Genomic DNA, 27,954 nt, shown 5'->3' on the forward strand with positions numbered 1-27,954 from the left:
GCAGGTCACATGCTCACAGGTGTGCCGTACGTGACAAATGGTTTAGACACACGTGAGTTGCATCAATAGATTCAGGCTGTCGTGGTGGACGCAACGAGACTAATCACGCCCGTCTTAGTACTAAACGGGGTCGTGGCTGTGCGTGCGCCCTGTTGGGCGCGTGTTTGCGCACAATTGGCGTCGGAGTGAGCTAATATTGTGCAGGTGGTATTGTACCGGTGGTATAGTCCTTAATGTCGTATTTACACCCTGTGCGTGGGTGTGTGAATATCTGCCCCTAATGAACGTTACCACATTGGGCACATGAACGACAAGGGAAAGTATCCCTAATGGGGCTCCCTTAAAGCGTATCCCCGGGGGTCTTGTAGGTCCCAAGTCTTGACAAGGGCATGCCTCATAGTTGGAGCCTTTCTGTAAGCCAATACTGGGGGGGCGGTCAGCACCATACATAATACCGGGTGTCGGCGTTGACCAGATGCTAGTCTTTTCTTCACATCCTGCCGAGAGTGCGGCTGGCTGTACTGTATGTACTAACAAATGCACTCCGCAGATTCCTTAGGTTGTGTGATTGGAGCAGATGAGTGAGAAATGTTAAGGCCGGGGGGCTCTGTGTGGGGAGCAGGGGGGGGGCTCTGTGTGGGGAGCAGGGGGGGGCTCTGTGTGGGGAGCAGGGGGGCTCTGTATGGGGAGCAGGGGGGGCTCTGTGTGGGGAGCAGAGGGGGCTCTGTGTGGGGAGCAGGGGGGGGGGGCTCTGTGTGGGGAGCAGGGGGGGGGCTCTGTGTGGGGAGCAGGGGGGGGGGCTCTGTGTGGGGAGCAGGGGGGGGGCTCTGTGTGGGGAGCAGGGGGGGGCTCTGTGTGGGGAGCAGGGGGGGGCTCTGTGTGGGGAGCAGGGGGGGGGCTCTGTGTGGGGAGCAGGGGGGTGCTCTGTGTGGGGAGCAGGGGGGGGGCTCTGTGTGGGGAGCAGGGGGGGGGCTCTGTGTGGGGAGCGGGGGGGGCTCTGTGTGGGGAGCAGGGGGGGGTGCTCTGTGTGGGGAGCAGGGGGGGTGCTCTGTGTGGGGAGCAGGGGGGGCTCTGTGTGGGGAGCTGGGGGGGTGCTCTGTGTGGGGAGCAGGGGGGGCTCTGTGTGGGGAGCAGGGGGGGCTCTGTGTGGGGAGCAGGGGGGGGGCTCTGTGTGGGGAGCAGGGGGGGGGCTCTGTGTGGGGAGCAGGGGGGGGGCTCTGTGTGGGGAGCAGGGGGGGGGCTCTGTGTGGGGAGCAGAGGGTGGGTGTGCTCTGTGGGGAGCAGGGGGTGCTCTGTGTGGGGAGCAGGAGGTGGGGGTGCTCTGTGTGGGGAGCAGGGGGTGCTCTGTGTGGGAAGCAGGGGGTGGGGGTGCTCTGTGTGAGGAGCATGGGGCAGGGGTGCTCTGTGTGGGGAGCAGGGGGGTGCTCTGTGTGGGGGAGCTGGGGAGGCTCTGTGTATGGGGAGCAGGGGGGGCTTGTTATTGTCTCAGCTGGAACTTGGAAAACAAATGAAATTATAAAATCAGCGCAATCTGCATTTTAAAGACAAAACCAGCAGCCCTGCCTGTGCTGCCCCAGCTCTGCCTGTGCTGCCCCAGTCCTGCCTGTCCTGCCCCAGCTCTGCCTGTGCTGCCCCAGTCCTGCCCTGTCTGTCCTGCCCCAGCCCTGCCTGTCCTGCCCCAGCCCTGCCTGTGAGAGACACAGAGAGAACAGGTGTATGTATAAATGTGCAGCACTTTAGTTTTATTACAGCCTCAGGGGTTATGTTATATCCAGGTTACCTCCTTCTTATCAGCATTGGCCAAAAGGGAGGAACTGATGCAACTTTACTGCGATATATTAAGGACCAAGAGGAGTATACGCATCTACATGCAGAAGTAACTCTCTCTTTCCCTAGCACAGTCTCTGGGAAATGTTACTGATCTACACTGTATGTGACACTTAATCTGTACTGGTCTATAAAAACTACAACTCCCATGACCCCCTTCGTGTGAGCATGCGTAGTAGGACACAGAGCTGTGACCTGGATGTAGTCAGTGTTTTCACTTCCTGAGAAATCACAGCATTAGAAAAGTGGAAAGTGACCCGGATCTGTGACTGCAGCAGAGGGGAGAGCCTGAACCATTAATGTATTTTGTAGTGTTTGAAATGATATGCCTGTTTGAGGAGAGAGACTGAGAGAGGAGAGAGAGACTGAGAGAGGAGAGAGAGACTGAGAGAGGAGAGAGAGACTGAGAGAGGAGAGAGAGACTGAGAATCAGACTCCCCTTTGGGGTTGTTTTGTGTTAATAATTTTAGGTTTGAAAGCTCACACTAAATGCTGTTATATTTGTCCAAGAAACAGATCGTACTAATTACATTTCTTCTCTTTTATACAGGTTCAGCTGGCATCCACCAAATCTAAATCAAGGACCATCCTATCTCAGCTCCTTCAGAGGAGCACTGCCCACTACCAGCATGGACAGAGGAGCACTGCCCACTGCCAGCATGGACAGAGGAGCACTGCCCACTACCAGCATGGACAGAGGAGCACTGCCCACTACCAGCATGGACAGAGGAGCACTGCCCACTACCAGCATGGACAGCGGAACACTGCCCACTGCCAGCATGGACAGCGGAGCACTGCCCACTGCCAGCATGGACAGCGGAGCACTGCCCACTGCCAGCATGGACAGAGGAGCACTGCCCACTGCCAGCATGGACAGCGGAGCACTGCCCACTGCCAGCATGGACAGCGGAGCACTGCCCACTACCAGCATGGACAGAGGAGCACTGCCCGCTACCATCAGGGACAGAGGAGCACTGCCCACTACCAGCATGGACAGAGGAGCACTGCCCACTGCCAGCATGGATCCACACTCGTTAAGTCAGTATTCTATATATTTTGATTGAAATTTGCAAGGAGGGGATGTCTGGTTATTTTGCAGTTATGGGAGTTATAATTATATATGGCAGAAATTGAGTATTTTAATCAATCTGGCAACGAGAGATAAACCACATTGGTTACAAATTATCTTAAAAATACGAGAATTGTTTTTATTGCCTGTTAAACCCCTGACCAGGCCTTTAGGTGTATAAGACTGATGGTATCTAGAGATAAGGACATCTGGTTTTGTAGGTGGGGGGGGGGGGGGGGGAGATTTTCGATATGGCTGTCCTAACACTATAATAAACATAAGGCTTTTAAATGTACCCTGAAAGACATTCTTTGGGGGATTCTGCAGAGTATCAGGGGACGTGGCTAAATATGAATATCCTGGATCTGACCGCACTTTGCAAGAATAACAAATAGATATTTGTAACTGTTGTGATTTACGCAAATCAAATGATACCAAAAAACAGTGTTTTCTATATAAATCTGATATGTTTCTAATGCAAAAATAGAAGTTATACGGTCTTATTTCATATCCAGGCGAGTATATTAAGTAATGGGGTAGTGATTAGTGAACAAGCGCTAGTTATGACAAGTGTAAAATGTGCTTACTATCAATATTGTATGCACACCTATTTTATAGTGTCCAACACTGAAAATGATATGTCCATGAGCGCAGCTGATTTTCTTGGGATATCGAGAGATGGATATACTAGAAAAAAATTACTTTTGTGGCGCTGGACAAATGTGAACAAGCAAAGATGATCTCAAATAAACGGTCTTAAACGTCAAAAGAACAGGGTTTCTTTTAAGTGGTAAAACTGACGTAGAGAGATTGATGAAAGGGTTGGGTTGAGAAAGCGCCCAGAAAGGCGGGCTTATGATGTTCTCCATGAAGGGAATTTAGAGTATAAAACCCTGCATTTTAATTATGAAGTAGATTTCAACCAAGGCAGTTGTCACGGGAGACCAAGCTTATTAACACTTTACCATCTGGGTCCTTTGAATAAAGCGTGAAATAAATTGTATTTATTTACATAAAGAACACACACAGTTTGAGTTACAAAATTATCACAAATAAACACTTACTGGGATGGGGCAAAACGAAATAAAATGTCCCCGGAACGAAATCCTCAGAAATCAAGTCTCTAGGCATCAATTCCCAGACGTGGGGTTGATGCGCAAAAAGAGCCGTGTAATATTCCTTGGCTAGGAGCGCTAGCGGCAACCCCTGTATCTCCACCAAAAGTAAACTTTTCGTTCTGTCCTTGCAGGATTTGTTTGCCAATCCTTAGTTATAACGAACTTTTGAAGCAGGGTGCAATCCTTAGTTACGCTGTTATGACCTTTGCACCGCACGCTGTAGCTCAGATGAATCTGATGGAACTTCTTACAAGATGGAACTGAACTCCTGACTGGCTGCGCCGGACTTTAAAAAAACAAAAAACAAGCCTATCTGTACCATGCGCAGCCAATCTTTTGCGTGGGAACCAATCATCCCACCTAGAGCCAGATTCTGCCAGGTTCTTCGTAGCCTGGCACTGAGCTTCAAGGTATGATGAGAGCATGTGCGAACCTGGCTCTTCCCCGCTTAGCATACCAGACCAAGCCTCCCTTACCTGGCGCCATCTTGTCTGCTTTAGCCGGACAGCTGGACATCTACTAAGATGGAGGTGTTTGCATCTACCCCTCCTCCCTTAACACCCTACTTGGCTAATTTCTTTGGGGTGCGAGGGGTTTCCAGACACAGGGGGACCGAATCAGCAGGAGGGCTCAGAAGTCTAAATTATGCATGCTTATGCCCTGAGACCCTGAGATTATCTGCCATGGATTTCAAAGCCCAGTATTAGACACTCTAAGTGTCTCCTCATGTTCTGGACTGAATGAAGGAAAATTCCCCTTCTGTCTATCATGTTAAGACAGTTAAGCTAGAGTAACTTTAATTCATCAATTTTTTATAAGGCTTATAACTGATGCATAACTGGGGGAGACATATACAATTTAACTCATGATATGATCCATGCCACCTTATCCCTGGTGGGGGACACACATACAATTAGACACATTTACAGGCTTGCAGTTGGCTGCAGAGCTGACACTACGCTTTAACTTAAAATGTAACCCCTACAACTCTCTTCACCTTATCCCTGGTGAGAGAGTTACGGAACCCCTCACTGGGTCCTGGGATTCGGGCATATCCTGGGACCTGGAATGTAACCCAGTTCCCTGCCCGGTCGTACTGCTCTGGTTTGTGCTGAAGCAAGGGGATTTGGCGGTGAGCTGCAAACTGCGTTCTTGTGGGGAATTTATCCGGTGGTCTGTGTTCCTCATGCCCTCATGAATCTGGGGGGATTCCTGAGTGCATGCTTCGGGTTACCTGCAACATGGGCCCCCTTCTACCCAAACACACCCTGACAACATTTTCCCGTAAAATTATCCCTGACTCACGCCTGGCGCATCACCGCTGGTTGGCACTCCTGGAACAGTAAAACCACATACATCTTTATTATACAAGCAGTTATATACCACAATTGGGTTGAAGAGCTGACACTCACAATTTCCCAATATAGATCAGGGGCACCCAACCAATACCTTTTTATTTATGGCCTGGGTACCCCTTCACCGTCACAGCAGTATCTCACGATAACAAGATACATGACGTTTTAAACTTTTCAACTGAAGACCTTTTGTGAGGAAGAAACCTTTTTTGCAGCTGCAGGGGCCGTTATTATAAAAAATCACGAAATGGAATTGTGGTATATACCCCGTGATCCTCACAAATGTTTTGCGGCAAACTAACGAGATGCACCGGAGTAACACGCAGGGTCCCTGCTGTGTGAATGCTACCGTAGTCTGCCTTTCTGTAATAGACGCGCAGTAAGAGGCTGAATCAGTCACTCTAACTGCGCGCCTCTCACAGGCGATCGCGGGGTTTTTATTAACATTCTAACATTACACTAATGTAGCAGGAGGTCTCCGGAGCTGAACCGCATTGATTTGAGTTCCGGGGACCCCCTACTTCCCGAGTTACAGGCCCCGTTATGGGGTGCCGGTATCCCCATGTTAAAATCCTGTGGGTCCCGTGACCGTGGGATCTAAACAATGCAGAGGGATAACGGCTCCTGTATCTCGGGAAGTAGGGGTTCCCCGAGACTGAAATCAACTTTGTTCATCTCAGGAGACCCCCTGCCCTCGCACACTAGTATCAAACACCCCCCCACCAAATAAAAAAATCATTACCTTAGCGGGTAGCTGCTAAGGTAATGAAGCTGCTTACATTTTATTTGTATTCATGCGTGAGCAGGGGGTCTCCTGAGCTGAACAAAGTTGATTTCTGCCTCAGGGACCCCCTACTTCCCGCGTTACAGGCCCTGGTATGGGGTGCCGGTATCTCCATACTAAAATCCATGTGGAATGTAAACAAAACAGAGGGATACCGGCACCCCATAAGATACCGGCACCCCATAACGGGGCCTGTATCTCGGGAAGTAGGGGGTCACCGAGGCTGAAATAAAGTTTGTTACTGGAAGGGCTTGTCTCCTACGCAAAAAGTTTTGCCATTCAGGCTTGTGACAGCACCTTGAACATTTACCAAGGTAATTGCAGTAATCGGAGCCCAGCTTCGGCAAAATGGAATATTCGTCATGCTGTATCTAGACGAGTGGCTGATCAAAGCTCATTCAGAACACCTGACACAATTGCATGTCCAGGGAGTCCGCAGACACCTAGAAGACCACAGATGGATCATAAATATGGAAAAGGGCAAGAAGGTTCGTGCTCAGATTGAGTTTCTTGGGGTTCTGTTTGATACTAAACAGGGAATTGTGTCCTTGCTCACAGTAAAAGTGGTCAACATTATTGGAAAGGTGTCTTCTTTCCTAGAGAGGAAACGTTCTTTACAGCTTATGCGCCTTATAGGCCTTCTAAACTCGATCATAGACACAGTTCCATGGACCAGATTCCATCTCTGATGGCTACAGGTCAACTTTATTCAACACAAAAATACCAGGTTCCAACACTGCAAGCTAGAATTGCACTGCTTGCATCTACAAGACAAAGTCTTCATTGGTTGCTCAAACCAAAAAAACCTTTACAAAGGAAGGTCTATGATTCCACATTCATGTAATATACTCGCTAAAGGTGCCAGTATAACAGGAAGGGGCGGGAGGTCTTCTGCGGAAACAGATCGGCCCAAGGGTGATGGTCATCAAAGAAGACCAAGTTACCGATCAACATCCTGGAAATACGTGCAGTATTCTGCGCAATTCAAAAAATAAGTTCACTCCTAAGGGACCTTCCATATGTCGGAGAATATCACAGCAGTGGCTTATTTCAACCGACAAGGGGGCTCACGAAGTGTACAAGCCCTCAGAGTGGTTTCAAAGATCCACGGATGCGTGGAAAAGGCAGTTCCCCATCTTTCAGAAACTTACATTTCAGGGGACCAAAATATAAAAGCAGATTTCTTGAGCAGACAAACTAGCAGGAGAATGTGTAACGGGGAGTGCTCACCACAAACAAGGAGTGACCGCGAGGCTGAGGTGGGGATGTATATAAACATCAACCCACAGCCGCGTGGGCGCGTCTGGAGTGTAGAATGGTCGAGGTAGCCGGGTCGGGGTTGGCGAGGTATGGATAGTCGGATACTTGCCGTGGTCTGGATTAGAGAGGTGCGGATCGTCGTGGTACGTTGCTGAGGTCTGCATTGGAGAGTTGCGATTTGTCGTTGGTAGCCGGGGTCAGGAGTGTAGAAGAGCGGGGTGCAGAGAGATATCAGGAACAGAGAAGCTAGGAACCGTACAAGACAGACTGTGGAGGCACGGGTAGAAGTGAACACTTCGCACACAGGAAGGTTTATGCTATAGTTTCCTTAATAAATACAAGAGACTCTGTACGTACATTCCTCTGGGGGTGGTGGTAGCAGGTTTAAATATATATTGTAAATGAGTAACGGTAAATATGAACTGATTTGAAGTGCCTTGCGAAGGAGAAAGGTGAGGCAGCTAGTTAGTGTTGTGTGTTAACCCTGGTGTCACGTGCTCACAAGTGTGCCCTTCATGACAGATGGTATATTGGGACGGATTGAGGGGAGATATTTGTTTGTTTGAGGGCCTATGCATGGAGAAAAGTGAATTGGCTAGATAGCTGTGTGTATTAACCATTGTCCTATATACAGGTCACGTGCTCACAAGTGTGCCATAGCTAACATGAGTCAAACGCCCAAACTAATCTTATGTTTTTACAGATACCACCAGCGGGTAAAATGTAATATGTCTTCAACTATACTTGTCAATTTCTGCCAGAAGGGGTAGTAAAGCATTTCTTTACGACGGGTATTATAATATACGGCGGGTTCCATTCCAGGTGCCCGCCGTATAGTGAAAATCGCCGTAAAGCGGAACCGGCGATTTTCAGCTATGCGCATGCGCAACCCGGCATTTTCCCGGCATTTCCCCCTTGTGCGCATGCGCAACCCGGCATTTTCCCCCTTGTGCGCGCGCAAGCTACGTTCTGCGCATGCGCGCCAGTGGCAAAGCCAAGGAGGAGACATGACGGCCCCCTTCTCGGTGCCGTTGTATCAGCGGATCGCCGAAAAGCGGACCCTGCTGTACCAATATCAGAGAAGGTGAAATCACAAGAAGAGCCCCAAATCCCAGCTTTACATGATGGGTTTTCCTTTTCTTATTGCCAGGTTTTCCAACGGTTGCACCGGAGCGATTAGAGATTAAGTCGGAGAAAGAAGAACCAAACGCTGAGGATCATGTGACCTCAATAAAGAGTGAAATAGATTCATTTCCTGTTGGTAGTAAGTAACCTTGTATCCTCACTTGTCTTCTATTCAATTTGTTTTAAAATGGACTGAAATGTCTACTATATTGAGTAAAATAACATAAAAGAATGGATACAATTATTAGCTACATATTCTATTAAAAAACAAACATACATGATTTGTCTAAGGTTATATTTATAACTAGCTCATATACCCGGCGTTGCCCGGGATAACATTTTCCCGCTCCGCCTCGCTCTACGCTCACCCCCCTCCTTTCACATCTCCATTTCCCTCCCCCCCCCCCTTCACAGTTCCGATTTCCCCCTTCACATCTCCAATTCTTCCCCCTCCGCCTTCATAGCTCTGTGCCGGCGGGTCACTGGGGGGGGGGGTGGCCGGGAGGGTTGGGATTCCCACCCCCCCTTCACAGCTAGGCGGCGTCTCCCTGGGTGGGCGGGTTGGAATCTCCCCCCCTTCAGAGGTTAGCGGCGATTGCTCACCTTTGGTTAGTGATTTCCCCCCCCCCTTCCTTCAAAGCTCGGCAGCAGTGTGTCACAGGGGGGCGGGAGGGTTGATTCTCCCCTCCCCCCCAGTTGCAGGCGGGAGGGTTGTGCGGCTCACTGCAGGTGGGTTAGTGACAGGGTGCGGCGGCACCCTGCGAGTATCTCTGCGGCGGCTGACTTTGGGTGCGGTGTGTATTGTATGTCTTTATTTATATAGCGCCATTAATGTACATAGCGCTTCAGGGGGTGTGACGGGGGGTGGCGGCAGCGGACTTACTATGGGGCGGGGTGTCCGCTGCGGTGGCGGGCGGGAGCAGCGTCGTCAACAGAAAGCATGGGGCCCAGGACAAATGAAAGGAGCAACGCTCTAATTGGTAGCACCATAAACTCTAACATGTTTTCAGCACTCACGGGTAAAAATATCAATCCCTCAGGGTTAATAATCAAGTACAATTAATTACCTACCCCCTCCCCTTAGGAATCAGTATACAGTTTCTGTATAGTGATATCACAGGAAGAGTTCCCACTCCCAGCTTTACATGATGGATTTTCCTTTTCTTGTTGGCAGGTTTCCCAGTGATTGTACCAGAGACGTTAGAGATTAAGTCTGAGAAAGAAGAACCAAACACTGAGGATCATCTAACCACAATAAAGAGAGAAATAGTTACATTTGCTGTCAATGGTGGGTACCACAATATCCTTTAGGGCAGGCCTGCACAACTCGTAAAGCACTATCATCATCTCTCCTCCAGCACCTATCATCATCATCCTCATACTGTATCTCCCCCAGCACCCTTCATCATCATCCTCATATCTCCCCCAGAACCCCTCACTATCAACCTTTGCGATACTCCCCATCTATCTCTCATACCCCCATCTCTCCCCCTCACCCACACACATAATACTCCCCCTCCACATCAAACACACAATACCCCCCTGCACACAACACACATCCCACCCCCCCTGCACCTCACATCCTTCTCCCCCATGCACCTCACATCACTCTCCCCCCCTGCACCTCACATCACTCTCCCCTCCTGCACTTCCAATCACCCCCCCTGCACTTCCAATCACCCCCCTGCACTTCCAATCACCCCCCCTGCACTTCCAATCACCCCCCCTGCACTTCCAATCACCCCCCCTGCACTTCCAATCACCCCCCCTGCACTTCCAATCACCCCCCCTGCACTTCCAATCACCCCCCCTGCACTTCCAATCACCCCCCCTGCACCTCCAATGACCCCCCCTGCACCTCCAATGACCCCCCCTGCACCTCCAATGACCCCCCCTGCACCTCCAATGACCCCCCCTGCACCTCCAATGACCCCCCCTGCAACTCCAATGACCCCCCCTGCAACTCCAATGACCCCCCCTGCACCTCCAATGACCCCCCCTGCACCTCCAATGACCCCCCCTGCACCTCCAATGACCCCCCCTGCACCTCCAATGACCCCCCTGCACCTCCAATGACCCCCCCTGCACCTCCAATGACCCCCCCTGCACCTCCAATGACCCCCCCTGCACCTCCAATGACCCCCCCTGCACCTCCAATGACCCCCCCTGCACCTCCAATGACCCCCCCTGCACCTCCAATGACCCCCCCTGCACCTCCAATGACCCCCCCTGCACCTCCAATGACCCCCCCTGCACCTCCAATGACCCCCCCTGCACCTCCAATGACCCCCCCTGCACCTCCAATGACCCCCCCTGCACCTCCAATGACCCCCCCTGCACCTCCAATGACCCCCCCTGCATCTCCAATGACCCCCCTGCACCTCCAATGACCCCCCTGCACCTCCAATGACCCCCCCTGCACCTCCAATGACCCCCCCTGCACCTCCAATGACCCCCCCTGCACCTCCAATGACCCCCCCCCTGCACCTCCAATGACCCCCCCCCTGCACCTCCAATGACCCCCCCCCTGCACCTCCAATGACCCCCCCCCCTGCACCTCCAATGACCCCCCCCTGCACCTCCAATGACCCCCCCCGCACCTCCAATGACCCCCCCCCTGCACCTCCAATGACCCCCCCCCTGCACCTCCAATGACCCCCCCCTGCACCTCCAATGACCCCCCCCTGCACCTCCAATGACCCCCCCCTGCACCTCCAATGACCCTCCCCTGCACCTCCAATGACCCCCCCCTGCACCTCCAATGACCCCCCCCCTGCACCTCCAATGACCCCCCCTGCACCTCCAATGACCCCCCCCTGCACCTCCAATGACCCCCCCCTGCACCTCCAATGACCCCCCCCTGCACCTCCAATGACCCCCCCCTGCACCTCCAATGACCCCCCCCTGCACCTCCAATGACCCCCCCTGCACCTCCAATGACCCCCCCTGCACCTCCAATGACCCCCCCTGCACCTCCAATGACCCCCCCTGCACCTCCAATGACCCCCCCTGCACCTCCAATGACCCCCCCTGCACCTCCAATGACCCCCCCTGCACCTCCAATGACCCCCCCTGCACCTCCAATGACCCCCCCTGCACCTCCAATGACCCCCCTGCACCTCCAATGACCCCCCCTGCACCTCCAATGACCCCCCCTGCACCTCCAATGACCCCCCCTGCACCTCCAATGACCCCCCCCCTGCACCTCCAATGACCCCCCCCCTGCACCTCCAATGACCCCCCCCCCTGCACCTCCAATGACCCCCCCCCCTGCACCTCCAATGACCCCCCCCCCTGCACCTCCAATGACCCCCCCCCTGCACCTCCAATGACCCCCCCCGCACCTCCAATGACCCCCCCCCTGCACCTCCAATGACCCCCCCCTGCACCTCCAATGACCCCCCCCTGCACCTCCAATGACCCCCCCCTGCACCTCCAATGACCCCCCCCTGCACCTCCAATGACCCCCCCCTGCACCTCCAATGACCCCCCCCTGCACCTCCAATGACCCCCCCCCTGCACCTCCAATGACCCTCCCCTGCACCTCCAATGACCCCCCCCTGCACCTCCAATGACCCCCCCCTGCACCTCCAATGACCCCCCCCCTGCACCTCCAATGACCCCCCCTGCACCTCCAATGACCCCCCCCTGCACCTCCAATGACCCCCCCCTGCACCTCCAATGACCCCCCCCTGCACCTCCAATGACCCCCCCCTGCACCTCCAATGACCCCCCCCTGCACCTCCAATGACCCCCCCCTGCACCTCCAATGACCCCCCCCTGCACCTCCAATGACCCCCCCTGCACCTCCAATGACCCCCCCTGCACCTCCAATGACCCCCCCTGCACCTCCAATGACCCCCCCCTGCACCTCCAATGACCCCCCCCTGCACCTCCAATGACCCCCCCCTGCACCTCCAATGACCCCCCCCCTGCACCTCCAATGACCCCCCCCTGCACCTCCAATGACCCCCCCCTGCACCTCCAATGACCCCCCCCTGCACCTCCAATGACCCCCCCCCTGCACCTCCAATGACCCCCCCCCTGCACCTCCAATGACCCCCCCCCTGCACCTCCAATGACCCCCCCCCCTGCACCTCCAATGACCCCCCCCTGCACCTCCAATGACCCCCCCCTGCACCTCCAATGACCCCCCCCTGCACCTCCAATGACCCCCCCCTGCACCTCCAATGACCCCCCCCTGCACCTCCAATGACCCCCCCCTGCACCTCCAATGACCCCCCCTGCACCTCCAATGACCCCCCCCTGCACCTCCAATGACCCCCCCCCTGCACCTCCAATGACCCCCCCCCTGCACCTCCAATGACCCCCCCCTGCACCTCCAATGACCCCCCCCTGCACCTCCAATGACCCCCCCTGCACCTCCAATGACCCCCCCCTGCACCTCCAATGACCCCCCCCTGCACCTCCAATGACCCCCCCCTGCACCTCCAATGACCCCCCCTGCACCTCCAATGACCCCCCCTTGCACCTCCAATGACCCCCCCCTGCACCTCCAATGACCCCCACCCTGCACCTCCAATGACCCCCCCTGCACCTCCAATGACCCCCCCTGCACCTCCAATGACCCCCCCTGCACCTCCAATGACCCCCCCCTGCACCTCCAATGACCCCCCCCTGCACCTCCAATGACCCCCCCCTGCACCTCCAATGACCCCCCCCTGCACCTCCAATGACCCCCCCCTGCACCTCCAATGACCCCCCCCTGCACCTCCAATGACCCCCCCCCCTGCACCTCCAATGACCCCCCCCCCCTGCACCTCCAATGACCCCCCCCTGCACCTCCAATGACCCCCCCCTGCACCTCCAATGACCCCCCCCTGCACTTCCAATGACCCCCCCCTGCACCTCCAATGACCCCCCCCCTGCACCTCCAATGACCCCCCCCCTGCACCTCCAATGACCCCCCCCTGCACCTCCAATGACCCCCCCTGCACCTCCAATGACCCCCCCTGCACCTCCAATGACCCCCCCTGCACCTCCAATGACCCCCCCTGCACCTCCAATGACCCCCCCTGCACCTCCAATGACCCCCCCCTGCACCTCCAATGACCCCCCCCTGCACCTCCAATGACCCCCCCCTGCACCTCCAATGACCCCCCCCTGCACCTCCAATGACCCCCCCCTGCACCTCCAATGACCCCCCCTGCACCTCCAATGACCCCCCTGCACCTCCAATGACCCCCCCTGCACCTCCAATGACCCCCCCTGCACCTCCAATGACCCCCCCCCTGCACCTCCAATGACCCCCCCCTGCACCTCCAATGACCCCCCCCCGCACCTCCAATGACCCCCCCCCTGCACCTCCAATGACCCCCCCCTGCACCTCCAATGACCCCCCCCTGCACCTCCAATGACCCCCCCCTGCACCTCCAATGACCCCCCCTGCACCTCCAATGACCCCCCCTTGCACCTCCAATGACCCCCCCCTGCACCTCCAATGACCCCCACCCTGCACCTCCAATGACCCCCCCTGCACCTCCAATGACCCCCCCCCGCACCTCCAATGACCCCCCCCCGCACCTCCAATGACCCCCCCCTGCACCTCCAATGACCCCCCCCCTGCACCTCCAATGACCCCCCCCCCTGCACCTCCAATGACCCCCCCCCCCTGCACCTCCAATGACCCCCCCCCTGCACCTCCAATGACCCCCCCCCTGCACCTCCAATGACCCCCCCCCTGCACCTCCAATGACCCCCCCCCCCTGCACCTCCAATGACCCCCCCCCTGCACCTCCAATGACCCCCCCCTGCACCTCCAATGACCCCCCCCTGCACCTCCAATGACCCCCCCCTGCACCTCCAATGACCCCCCCCACCTGCACCTCCAATGACCCCCCCCACCTGCACCTCCAATGACCCCCCCCACCTGCACCTCCAATGACCCCCCCCACCTGCACCTCCAATGACCCCCCCCACCTGCACCTCCAATGACCCCCCCCACCTGCACCTCCAATGACCCCCCCCACCTGCACCTCCAATGACCCCCCCCCCCTGCACCTCCAATGACCCCCCCCCCGCCCTGCACCTCCAATGACCCCCCCCGCCCTGCACCTCCAATGACCCCCCCCCTGCACCTCCAATGACCCCCCCCCTGCACCTCCAATGACCCCCCCCCCCTGCACCTCCAATGACCCCCCCCCTGCACCTCCAATGACTTCCCCCCTGCACCTCCAATGACTTCCCCCCTGCACCTCCAATGACTTCCCCCCTGCACCTCCAATGACTTCCCCCCTGCACCTCCAATGACTTCCCCCCTGCACCTCCAATGACTTCCCCCCTGCACCTCCAATGACTTCCCCCCTGCACCTCCAATGACTTCCCCCCTGCACCTCCAATGACTTCCCCCCTGCACCTCCAATGACTTCCCCCCTGCACCTCCAATGACTTCCCCCCTGCACCTCCAATGACTTCCCCCCTGCACCTCCAATGACTTCCCCCCTGCACCTCCAATGACTTCCCCCCTGCACCTCCAATGACTTCCCCCCTGCACCTCCAATGACTTCCCACCCTGCACCTCCAATGACTTCCCACCCTGCACCTCCAATGACTTCCCCCCCTGCACCTCCAATGACTTCCCCCCCTGCACCTCCAATGACTTCCCCCCCTGCACCTCCAATGACTTCCCCCCCTGCACCTCCAATGACTTCCCCCCCTGCACCTCCAATGACTTCCCCCCCTGCACCTCCAATGACTTCCCCCCCTGCACCTCCAATGACTTCCCCCCCTGCACCTCCAATGACCTCCCCCCCTGCACCTCCAATGACCCCGCCCCCTGCACCTCCAATGACCCCCCCCTGCACCTCCAATGACCCCCCCCCCTGCACCTCCAATGACCCCCCCCCTGCACCTCCAATGACCCCCCCCCCCCTGCACCTCCAATGACCCCCCCCCCCTGCACCTCCAATGACCCCCCCCCTGCACCTCCAATGACCCCCCCCCCTGCACCTCCAATGACCCCCCCCGCACCTCCAATGACCCCCCCCTGCACCTCCAATGACCCCCCCCTGCACCTCCAATGACCCCCCCCTGCACCTCCAATGACCCCCCCCTGCACCTCCAATGACCCCCCCCTGCACCTCCAATGACCCCCCCCTGCACCTCCAATGACCCCCCCCCTGCACCTCCAATGACCCCCCCCCTGCACCTCCAATGACCCCCCCCCTGCACCTCCAATGACCCCCCCCCTGCACCTCCAATGACCCCCCCCCTGCACCTCCAATGACCCCCCCCTGCACCTCCAATGACCCCCCCCTGCACCTCCAATGACCCCCCCCTGCACCTCCAATGACCCCCCCTGCACCTCCAATGACCCCCCCCCTGCACCTCCAACGACCCCCCCCCTGCACCTCCAACGACCCCCCCCCCTGCACCTCCAACGACCCCCCCCCCTGCACCTCCAACGACCCCCCCCCTGCACCTCCAATGACCCCCCCCCTGCACCTCCAATGACCCCCCCCCCTGCACCTCCAATCACTATCCTCTGCACTTCAAATCGCATCATCTCGCCCCCCCTCCACTTCCCTTCCCTACCTTACCTTGGTTTGCGGTGGAGGAGGCGGCGGCAGAGCAGGCAGGACTGCACGCTCTAGCAAGCAGCAGGCAGGAAGTGCCTCAATGCTAGAGCGCGCTGCTACCCTGCGAGGGGGAGAGCGAGTGACAGCGGGCTCGCGGGGGAGGGTGACAGCGGGCTCGCTGGGGGCGCGGGAGAGCGGACTCGGGAGGGTGGGGGAGAGCAGAAAGCCGCTGCAGGCCGCGTGTTGTGCAGGCCTGTTTTAGGGTAAACAAAAGTTATCTTGTTACAAGTAGTATGGTCACCTTTAGGGAATATTCAGGGTTAATTGCCTCTCATAGGAAGCCCCTAGGCCTGCTGATTATTCTGGAACAAACCCCATGCAGCAGAGTTACAGGAGCAATATGTCTCACACAAGTATAAAGGTGAGGCAGCTACTTAGCTGTGTTTATTAACCCTGGTTGCATATGTTACGTGCTCACAAGTGTGCCCTTCATGACAGATGGTATATTGGGACGGATTGAGGGGAGATGTTTGTTTGAGGGACCATGCATGGAGAAAACTGAATTGGCTAGATAGCTGTGTGTATTAACCATTGTCCCATATACAGTTCATGTGCTCACAGGTGTGCCATAGGTAACATGAGTCAAACACCCAAACAAATTAATCTTATGTTTTTATAGATCTACCAGCAGGTAAAATGTAATATGTCTTCAACTATATTTGTCAATTTATACCAGAAGGGCTAGAAAAACATTTCTTTACGACGGGTATTACATTATACCAATATCAGAGAAGGTGAAATCACAAGAACAGCCCCAAATCCCAGCTTTACATGATGGGTTTTCCTTTTCTTATTGGCAGGTTTTCCAACGGTTGTACTGGAGCGATTAGAGATTAAGTCGGAGAAAGAAGAACCAAAATCTGAGGATCATGTGACCTTAATAAAGAGTGAAATGGATTCATTTCCTGTTGGTAGTAAGTAACCTTATATCCTCACTTGTCTCCTATTCAATTTGTTTTAAAAATGAACTGAAATGTCTACAATATTGATGAAAATAGCATTAAAGCATGGATACAATTATAAGCTACATGTTCTATTAATAAACAAACGCACCTGATTTGTCTAAGGTTATATTGAGAATATTGTTAATATTATCATTATTAAGGTTTGAACATTGGTAGCACCATAAACTCCAACATGTTTCCATCCCTCTGGGCTAATAATAAAGTACAATCAGTTACCTACCCCCTCCCCTTAGGAATCGGTATACAGTATTTCTGTATAGTGATATCACAGGAAGAGTTCCCACTCCCAGCTTTACATGATGGATTTTCCTTTTCTTGTTGGCAGGTTTCCCAGTGATTGTACCAGAGACGTTAGAGATTAAGTCTGAGAGAGAAGAAGCAAACACTGAGGCTAATCTAACCACAATAAAGAGTGAAATAGATTCATTTGCTGTCAATGGTGAGAACCATAACACCCTTTGGGGTAATCAAAGGTTATCTTGTTACAAGTAGTATGGTCACCTTTAGGGAATATTCCGGGTTAATTGCCTCTCATAGGAAGCCCCTAGGCCTGCTGATTATTCTGGAACAAACCCCACGCAGCATAGTTACAGGAGCAATATGTCTCACACGAGTATAAAGGTTGGAAATACATTTGGAAGAACAACGCACACAGACTCTCCCACTTACACACGCACACACTCTCCCACATTTACATCTCTCTCTCCTCTCTCCTCTCTCTCTTGTAAATATTACTGTATGTTCATTTGCATGTCTTAGGTCTGCAACCCTGTCTTTCACCATTATCGCCCAGCACACAGCGCTTCCACTGCAGCAAGGGATTCTGGGAAATGACATGCAAATGAGCACACAATGTGTCACCTTTTGGGCTTAAGGATTTGTTCGTGTAATACAAGCTTGAGACAAAAGGCTCATTTGCATATCATTTCCCAGGTTGTATTTACCTAATTTAAGACCTCCTACGGATTGTTATTATGTCACGACTGTATATAGTAAATATAGGATAAAGTATCTGTTGTCTAAATTTAGCATAGGTTGAACTTGATGGACATACGTCTTTTTTTCCAACCTCATCCACTATGTAGACACAAAATGGAGCAATTGGGCCATGTTTAGATGCCCATGTATACTTCTCTCGCCTATCTTTACACTATATATTTCTGTCCGGTTGGGTTGATATCACTAACTCACTAGTATGATAGACCACGATTTCCTTAACTTTATTTCTCATGGAAAAGTTCAATGTTAATTATGATTTGGAGGCTGTAAATGTACACGTATAGAATCAATACAGGAATTAATACATATATGTCTAGCAAAATTAATTCACTGTGTGAACTGCCAGAAACATATTGCCGGTCTTTGGGGAACACCACCAGTCATTGGGGGTTTTGGATGTCCAGGGGCCACTATTTTAAAGCCATGGTTATAGAGTAAAAATAAAATGTTATTGATTAAATAGTGATCAAGTAAATTCTGCAAAGTATTTTTTATTAGCAATTTGCTTAACAGATTTAAACCATTTGAGCTCTGTCTTTTTTGTTTACTTTTGTTAGGCAGTTCTCTGAGCGAGGAGCAGAACTGGAGCTCTTACATGTCCAGAAGCTGCTTCACTTCCTGCAGCCCAGAAGTGCCAAAAACCAATGATTCCTACCACATGTTGGACACGTGCAAGGAACCAGTGCCACATGATGGTGAATTTACAGGCCTCGTACAGCTCACAGAACAGACTGACTCCAAGAATGGTCCAAGCAAAAGATACGAGAGAGATTCAGGAAGGAGCTGCAGTGCACAGCTTTTTGTGTGCAAGTGTGGGAAAAGTTTCTCACTGAATAGGGACTTGATCACACACCTTTGTGTCCACACTAGCAAGCAACCCTTTACCTGTACAAACTGTGGAAAACATTTTTCACTGAGGCGGGAACTCCTCACACACAAGAGGAATCATAAAGGGAAAAAATGTACACCTTACACATGTACAGAGTGTGAGAAACAATTCAGTGGTAAGAGTAGCCTCTTCAGACACCAGAGGCTTCATACAGGGGAGAAACCTTACACATGTACCGAGTGTGGAATAAGGTTTTCACAGAAGGGCAATCTTTTCTCACACCAGATGATTCACACAGGGGTGAGACCGTACACATGTATTGAGTGTGGGAAAAGCTTTTCACGGAAGGACAACCTTCTCTCACACCAGAGGATTCACACAGGGGAGAAACTTTACCCATGTACAGAGTGTGAGAAACAATTCTGTGATAAGAGAAGCCTCGTCAAACACCATATGATTCATACAGGGGAGAATTCTTTCACATGTAATGTGTGTGAGAAACAATTCAGTGATGAGAATAGCCTCCTCAAACACCAGAAAATTCACACGGGGGTGAAATCTTTCAGATGTACTGGGTGCGTGAAAAGCTTTTCACGGAAGGACAATCTTCTCTCACACCAGAAGATTCACACAGGGGAGAAACCTTACACATGTACAGAGTGTGAGAAACAATTCAGTACTAAGAGAAGCCTCGTCGAACATCACATGAGTCATACAGAGGAGAAACATTTCACATGTAAAGTGTGTGAGAAACAATTCAATGTTAAGAGAAGCCTCCTCACACACCAGAGGATTCACACAGTAGAGAAACCATTTGCATGTTTAGGGTAGGTTTGGTCAATATACTGGTACCATAGCAATAATACAGTAATACAAAAAGGCAGGTAAAGTGATTCTGTTGTGATAATTGTCACGGAAGACCTCACCTGAGATGGACCAGTCAGGACTATGGACGGTAGCAATGCGTTAGGACAGCACAGAGGAGGGTGGAAAATTGAAACTGACCAATGGAAAACATGCCAGCGGGACTAGGATCCAGGCCACGGTTCCCAGTTTCAGCCTGATATCTCCCGCAGAGGTAGACACCTCAGTCAGAGATCAACAATTGCTCCTCTTTTGAAGTACATGCTCCCCCGATTTGAGTTCAGGCCCTCCCCCCTTCTATAGTGTTCCCAATCTCCTCAACTAACACAAATAATTTTATGGCCCAGACCTCCATTATGTGATGGCCGGGCTGAGTAAATTACCAGCCCACCACACAATGGAGTCTTACAAATCCCAACGATAAAATACACTGTGACGGTGAGGGGGTAACTAAGCCATTAATAAAGGTATGCCTGGCTGGTTACCTCTGAGCTTATTTTAGGGTTTGAAGGGTCAGCTCTTGAACCCAGTGATTGTATATGACTTTTCCTGCCAATGTATATGTTTGTGCAACATTAAAGGATTTATGTGTCTTTTACCTATCCAGGAGTCCTAACCAGTGCAGATTCTCAGGCTGTGTGTTTCAGGGTGGGTTTAGCAGTAAAAGTGTTGTCGGATTGTGTCTAACTAGCCGGGGTCCAGTGTTGTTGGCCACCCCAAAAATGTATTCGGGAATCAGGTCAGATTCCCGGGTACATGTCGACACAGACCTCCGGACAAAATCCTCCCTGGAAAGCAGGTACCCGGCTCATTGCCAGATTGCCCTACTTCCGCACAGACCAGAAAGGTAAAAAGGGGCATAGGGGATAAGCGTATCCTGGGTAGTCAGGGTTCTCTAGTTTAGTGGGGGTCCCACAGTATATGCCCAGAAAACCAGGACCTGCTATAGGGGTTCTGAGTCTCTTCAACCATCAATGAGGTTGCGAGAGTGAAATTGTTTTGAAGTCCAGCTTTGGTACAATAGAAGCAATCCTGAAACTTAATCTAAGCGTTATTTGAAGCAACTTTTTAACTAACTTATAGAAAGGTCTAGGAGCTCTGAAAATGAACGTGTGCGTCTTTTCAGTAAATCCTACGGACCGAGGGACTTAGATTAATTTTGTGATATTTTTATTAGCCTGGTGTATAAAGGTATATATGTTTTATACATTGTATATGAGATGTGGAATTTCCAAGTCTCTGGTTTTGAGAGACCAGATGGCCACCAAGCTGGTGCCATTGAGTTTGCTCGGGTAGATGCCAAGGTGTTAGGGCGGGCGGGGTACCAGTGTTAAAACTCAAGTTCCCACGTCCTGACCTGAAAGGGGGCAATCCAGCAACCATTTGACCAGACTCTGAATCCCTAACACAGCAAGAGGGTTCTGTTTAGTAGGTGGCAGAGGTGCCAAGTTGGCGCATGCCCTTTGCAGAATTAAACTCCGTGCCCTCCCGGCTTCAGAGTACCGTCAAGTCTGAAAAGGCTGGTAGAAATATTCCCACGCTCTGATTGGCTGTAGTATTTTGTGAATGGGACTGAAATACTATAAGAAACCGAGCAGCCAATCAGTTCAGGAGATTCTAAGCACCAAGACAGCAGCGGCAGATTGGAAACGACCAAAAGATGCTCTGTGAGAAATATCAGCGATCCAGCTTCAAGGATTTTGAGCTGACTTTTTGTGGCCAAGTTCTCAAATCGAATGTAGCAGTCACGGCTGGAACTTCATGTCGATTTGAGTTCCAGTACATTTTAGGACAAGTCCCGGTCAACTGCAAACGTTTTAGGACAGTAGTTTTTCCCCCCAGATCCCCAGTAAGTGTGTTTTCTCATGTTATTTATAACTAGCTTATATACCCGGCATTGCCCGGGATAACATTTTCCCGCTCCGCTTCGCTCTACGCTCACCCCCCTCCTTTCACATCTCCATTCCCCCCCCCTTCACAGTTCCGATTTCCCCCTTCACATCTCCAATTCTTCCCCCCCCCCCACCTTCATAGCTCTGTGGCGGCGGGTCACTGGGGGGTGGGTTGGAATCTCCCCCCCTTCAGAGGTTAGCGGCGGTTGCTCACCTTTGGTTAGTGATATCCCCCCCCTTCCTTCAGAGCTCGGCAGCAGTGTGTCACTGGGGGGCGGGAGGGTTGATTCCCCCCCCCCCCCCCAGTTGCAGGCGGGAGGGTTGTGCGGCTCACTGCAGGTGGGTTAGTGACAGGGTGCGACGGCACCCTGCGGGTATCTCTGCGGCGGCTGACGGGGTGCGGTGTGTATAGTATGTCTTTATTTATATAGCGCCATCAATGTACATAGCGCTTCAGGGGGTGTGACAGGGGGGGTGGCGGCAGCGGACTTACTGTGGGGCGGGGTGTCCGCTGCGGTGGCGGGCGGGAGCAGGGTCGTCAACAGAAAGCATGGGGCCCAGGACAAATGAAAGGAGCAGGGCACCCACCTCCCCCCCCCCCCTCCCTACCCATAGCGCACCTACCAGGGAAAAATATTTTTTAGCGCACAACTTGAACGTAACTGTTTTGTTATTGTCACACCGAAAAAAAGATTACAATGCAACCTGTTTCTTTTTATATTTTCCACAAGCCAGGTGAGTGACTGGGTGCGCGGGTGCGCACACGGGTGAGTGGGTGCGCGGGTGAGTGACTGAGTGGGTGAGTGGGTGCGCGGGTGAGTGGGCGCACTGGTGAGTGGGTGCGCGGGTGGGTGACTGGGTGCGTGGGTGGGTGACTGAGTGGGTGCGCGGGTGGGTGACTGAGTGGGTGCGCGGGTGGGTGACTGAGTGGGTGCGCGCGTGAGTGGGTGCCTGAGTGGGTGCACGGATGGGTGACTGAGTGGGTGCACGGATGAGTGACTGAGTGGGTGCGCGGGTGGGTGACTGAGTGGGTGCGTGAGTGGGTGCGCGGGTGAGTGGGTGCGCGGGTGAGTGGGTGCGCGGGTGAGTGGGTGCGCGGGTTAGCCTCCCCTTGCATATCATCATCCCCCCCTCCCCTTGCACATCATCACCCCCCCTCCCCTTGCACATCATCACCCCCCTCCCCTTGCACATCATCACCCCCCTCCCCTTGCACATCATCATCCCCCCCTCCCCTTGCACATCATCATCCCCCCCTCCCCTTGCACATCATCATCCCCCCCTCCCCTTGCACATCATCATCCCCCCCTCCCCTTGCACATCATCATCCCCCCCTCCCCTTGCACATCATCATCCCCCCCTCCCCTTGCACATCATCATCCCCCCCTCCCCTTGCACATCATCATCCCCCCCTCCCCTTGCACATCATCATCCCCCCCTCCCCTTGCACATCATCACCCCCCCTCCCCTTGCACATCATCATCCCCCCCTCCCCTTGCACATCACCATCCCCCCCTCCCCTTGCACATCATCATCCCCCCCTCCCCTTGCACATCATCATCCCCCCCCCTTGCATATCATCATCCCCCCCTTGCACATCATCATCCCCCCCTCCCCTTGCACATCATCATCCCCCCCTCCCCTTGCACATCATCACCCCACCTCCCCATGCACATCATCACCCCCCCTCCCCTTGCACATCATCACCCCCCTCCCCTTGCACATCATCACCCCCCTTGCCCATCATCATCCCCCCCTCCCCTTGCACATCATCATCCCCCTCCCCTTGCACATCATCACCCCCCCTCCCCTTGCACATCATCACCCCCCCTCCCCTTGCACATCATCACCCCCCCTCCCCTTGCACATCATCATCCCCCCCTTGCACATCATCATCCCCCCCTCCCCTTGCACATCATCATCCCCCCCTCCCCTTGCACATCATCATCCCCCCCTCCCCTTGCACATCATCATCCCCCCCTGCACATCATCCCCCCCTTGCACATCATCATCCCCCCCCCTTGCACATCATCCCCCCCCCCTTGCACATCATCATCCCCCCCCTTGCACATCATCATCCCCCCCTTGCACATCATCTCCCCCCCTTGCACATCATCATCCCCCCCCTTGCACATCATCATCCCCCCCCTTGCACATCATCATCCCCCCCCTTGCACATCATCATCCCCCCCCTTGCACATCATCATCCCCTCCTGCACATATCATCCCCCCCCTTGCACATATCATCCCCCCCCTTGCACATCATCATCCCCCCTCCCCTTGCACATCAACCCCCCCCTTGCACATCATCATCCCCCCTCCCCTTGCACATCATCATCCCCCCTCCCCTTGCACATCATCATCTCCCCCCCCCTCCCCTTGCACATCATCATCTCCCCCCCTCCCCATGCACATCAAATTGCACATCATCATCCACCCCCCTCCCCTTGCACATCATCATCCACCCCCCCTCCCCTTGCACATCATCATCCCCCCCTCCCCTTGCACATCATCACCCCCCCCTCCCCTTGCACATCATCATCACCCCCCCTCCCCTTGCACATCATCATCCCCCCCTCCCCTTGAACATCATCACCCCCCCCTCCCCTTGCACATCATCACCCCCCCCTCCCCTTGCACATCATCATCCCCCCCCCCTCCCCTTGCACATCATCATCCCCCCCCCTCCCCTTGCACATCATCACGCCCCCCTTCCCCTTACACATATCCCCCTGCACCTCACATCACGGCGGGATTGCGCGCGCTCGCTCGCTCGGCTCCCCCGGGGAGGAAGGGGAGAGCGGGCTCGGCTCCCCCGGGGAGGAAGGGGAGAGCGGGCTCGGCTCCCCCGGGGAGGAAGGGGAGAGCGGGCTCGGCTCCTCCGGGGAGGAAGGGGAGAGCGGGCTCGGCTCCCCCGGGGAGGAAGGGGAGAGCGGGCTCGGCTCCCCCGGGGAGGAAGGGGAGAGCGGGCTCGGCTCCCCCGGGGAGGAAGGGGAGAGCGGGCTCGGCTCCCCCGGGGAGGAAGGGGAGCGCGGGCTCGGCTCCCCCGGGGAGGAAGGGGAGCGCGGGCTCGGCTCCCCCGGGGAGGAAGGGGAGAGCGGGCTCGGCTCCCCCGGGGAGGAAGGGGAGAGCGGGCTCGGCTCCCCCGGGGAGGAAGGGGAGAGCGGGCTCGGCTCGCAGGGGGAGGGAGAGCGGGCTCGGGAGGAGGAGGAAAGCAGCCGCCGCGGTCCGCACAGTGGGGCCGCGTGTTGTGCAGGCCTGTGCGGAGTATGCGGCATGCGGGAGAGAGGCGAGGGCCGGAAGTGTGCGGGAGAGAGGCGAGGGCCGGAAGTGTGCGGCGTGCGGGAGAGAGGCGAGGGCCGGAAGTGTGCGGCGTGCGGGAGGCGACGGCCTGGAGTATGCGGCGTGCGGCCGTGAGAGGTGAGCGGCGAGCGGCAGGGAGAGAGGCGACGGTGAGAGGGGCTGATGGTGCGCTTCGAGGAGGGGGGTGGTAATGCGGGTGTGAGGGACTGATCCGGCGGGGGTGCGGATGGAGGTTGCGGCCCGGGTGTGGCCGGTAGGTTTCATGGCGGGCCGGGTGTGAGGTGCGGCTGGGGGGGTTGCAGGGGCGCTTGGTGAGGAGAATCTGCGGCTGCACTGCGCTCAGAGGGGCACGCGGTGGAGGGGGGGAGAAGGGCGAGGTACACCGGCCAATGAGAGCCGTGGGGGGGGTGGGACACAGGGGGGGGGGGGTGAGCCAATGAGAGCCGTGGGAGGGCGGCGGCCGACGGACCAATCAGATTCCCCCTAGACACGGACATACAATGGTTTCAAAAATATAGATATAGATCCATTGTGTGTATGTCTGTTTCTAAGGAATAAATCACAATTTATTGTACCTCCTTGTTTTGCTCAATGTTATGATCCCGGTTAAAAGGTGTAAATGCCTGGTCTCCCGTGACATATACACAGTATATTTCCCTATCTTATAGGGGGACATAATATACAGGGTGTCAGCCATTTTGGATGCAATAAAATGGCCACATAAGGCTACAACATAGACCTCCTTCTTGATGGGTATTGGCATCCAGCGGGCTTATTCTTTAATTTCCTTGCCAGGCTGCCCCTACCAACACAATAGTACCGTTAAAATATTCAGTATTTTAATCTGGTTCACCAAGAGTTAACGTATATTTTTAAAAGACCTATTTTTCTTCTATGTAATGTCAAACTGGTAATAACAGTGTTGATCCAAGAAGGATCAGAAAGGTTCCCTCTATTAGTAGCACTCTATGCTGGATTATAATAGGCGGACTACAATGGTCCAACAGATAATTGCTGTTATTAGGTCTATTGACCCATAGAAAGCGGGAAGATCAGAAAATAATGACATTTTATTAATTCAAATATTTGTTAAAAACACACAAATTCATTCATACTTTAAAATAACCCAATGGTGAAGTGGCTGTATAGGTAGCCCTTAAAGATGGATATATCTTAGTATCTTAGGTTCGGACTGCTATCTATAGACATCTATTCCAAATTGATCCAATTAGTATTCAGGTCAGCAGTTTAATCCTGGCATCAAATGTTAGACCTAGTGGATTAATACAGTATATAAATTTATCTCGAGATAGGACTGATTTAATCCATTCATGAGATCATAGGTTCGTCGGAACTCTATAATCCAATCTTGCATGTATCATATATAGTGATATCTGCGTATGGTAACATAGGCATACGTTTGGATGTATATTCCCACCGTATGTAAGTGTGTAATTCTCCTAATTATTATCCGGAGGCGTATCTATATTCAGTGATTATGATATATATCCTTAGTGGCGCATTCATTCCTACAGTATCATCTCAATAAGGGAAAACCACAAATCATGAATACATATATACACATGCTGTAGGAAAGCTGGGATCAGCTGTTTGTCGGCGCTGGTCTCTCACTTCCGGGTTCACGTTTCCCGTTTGTAGAAGTCAGACTCAGCTGCCTGCCTGCATGCACGCATGTCTCCGTCAACTTCAGTGTAATGCAAATTACAGAACACCAACTGGATTCCAAACCACTATGTGTTTCACACATGGGTGTGCTTCATTAGGAGGTCATAGTTTAGATCCATATCCGATTAGATATACACCCCGCACAGCGGAGTCTAATTCAAATTGATTGAAAAGTAATTTGTGTGTACAGATTCTCAATATCCTTAGTGGATGTGTCAATTATTATGTACTGTACATATTGTAACATATATTCAATATTGAGAAAGAATAATGATAGACAGCACTCAAATAATCTACTGATAATCGTACGCAAATTGCAGGGTGCAAACTAAAGGAAAAAAAAGAAGGACCCAATTCCTCCTAAATAATTACAGAACAGTAATAATAGTTCCAGCACTCACTGACTGATGGAATAAATCTAAGGGAAAGGTAAATGCCAAATAAAAAAAGTATTTAATATCTACACAAGTTAAATACATGGAGTGATGTGACCCACACACAATAACCTAAAATACACAATGCCAACATAGGTAGTACAAAAAACGGTGATAAGAAATGAAAAAGCAAAATAGGGAAAAAAAGGGGGGGTCAAATGGGGATAAACAGGGGGGCAACGTTTTAGGGAACAACCCCTTCCTCAGGCCCGTTCCCTCAAGTCCAAGGTACTTTGAGGTACTTCCCTTGCCCCAATAACACAAGACAGCACCCCTAACAAACTATGCACAGTGTGTACGTTGGTGCACTTGTATCTGCCCAGGCACTCCTGCACCCGGGTGTAGCGGAAGGTGATACTGATCCAGTGATGTCAACGCAGCCTTCGCCTCCACGTGGGGTGACCTCCCGCAGGGATTGTATCACCTTTGCAGACAAGTCTCTTAATATGGTGGTCTGGTCCCAGCCCACCGTAGGCCAGGATGCAGCCATGTCCTGGCTGTGTCCCTATGCTGGTACTACAGGGGCAGTATCCCTAACTGATGGTCTGTCACTGCAGCAACCACAAGCTGTAGTGAGTCAGGGCCTAAGGGGGTCTCTGGCCTAGTGCAGGGGTCACTGACACCTTGCACACGCACACCCTACCCTTCTGCTGTCCCAGCTCCGACTGGCGTGGTCTGCAGCGCGCAAATAGTAGCAATCTCTGAGCAGCGGAATCCCGCTGCGCGATTGGCTGCTTCGCAGCATGTGATCAACAGCCCTATGGGCTGCTGGGAACTGTAGTTCCCCTGTGGCACCTTTCCATATTGCCGCCGCTTGCGTGATGGTCTGCGCATGCGTGCGTATAG

At 53.5% G+C, this 27,954-nt stretch overlaps 1 protein-coding gene across 1 annotated transcript in view; it reads left to right on the forward strand.

The window, feature by feature from the left end:
* The first annotated feature begins 2,031 nt into the window (after positions 1-2,031).
* The window catches only part of LOC142472600 (uncharacterized), a 45,628-nt gene continuing 19,705 nt past the window's right edge, over positions 2,032-27,954 (forward strand). Inside the window, exons 1-7 of the mRNA XM_075579675.1 lie at positions 2,032-2,128; positions 2,378-2,865; positions 8,564-8,677; positions 9,713-9,826; positions 16,937-17,050; positions 17,427-17,540; positions 18,658-19,756. Of these exons, the coding sequence (XP_075435790.1) occupies positions 2,127-2,128; positions 2,378-2,865; positions 8,564-8,677; positions 9,713-9,826; positions 16,937-17,050; positions 17,427-17,540; positions 18,658-19,756 (2,045 nt within the window). The 5' untranslated portion in view covers positions 2,032-2,126. The remainder of the gene's footprint in view (positions 2,129-2,377; positions 2,866-8,563; positions 8,678-9,712; positions 9,827-16,936; positions 17,051-17,426; positions 17,541-18,657; positions 19,757-27,954) is intronic.

The sequence above is a fragment of the Ascaphus truei genome, chromosome 22, assembly GCF_040206685.1.
Source record: "Ascaphus truei isolate aAscTru1 chromosome 22, aAscTru1.hap1, whole genome shotgun sequence".
Taxonomy (NCBI): Eukaryota; Metazoa; Chordata; class Amphibia; order Anura; family Ascaphidae; genus Ascaphus; species Ascaphus truei.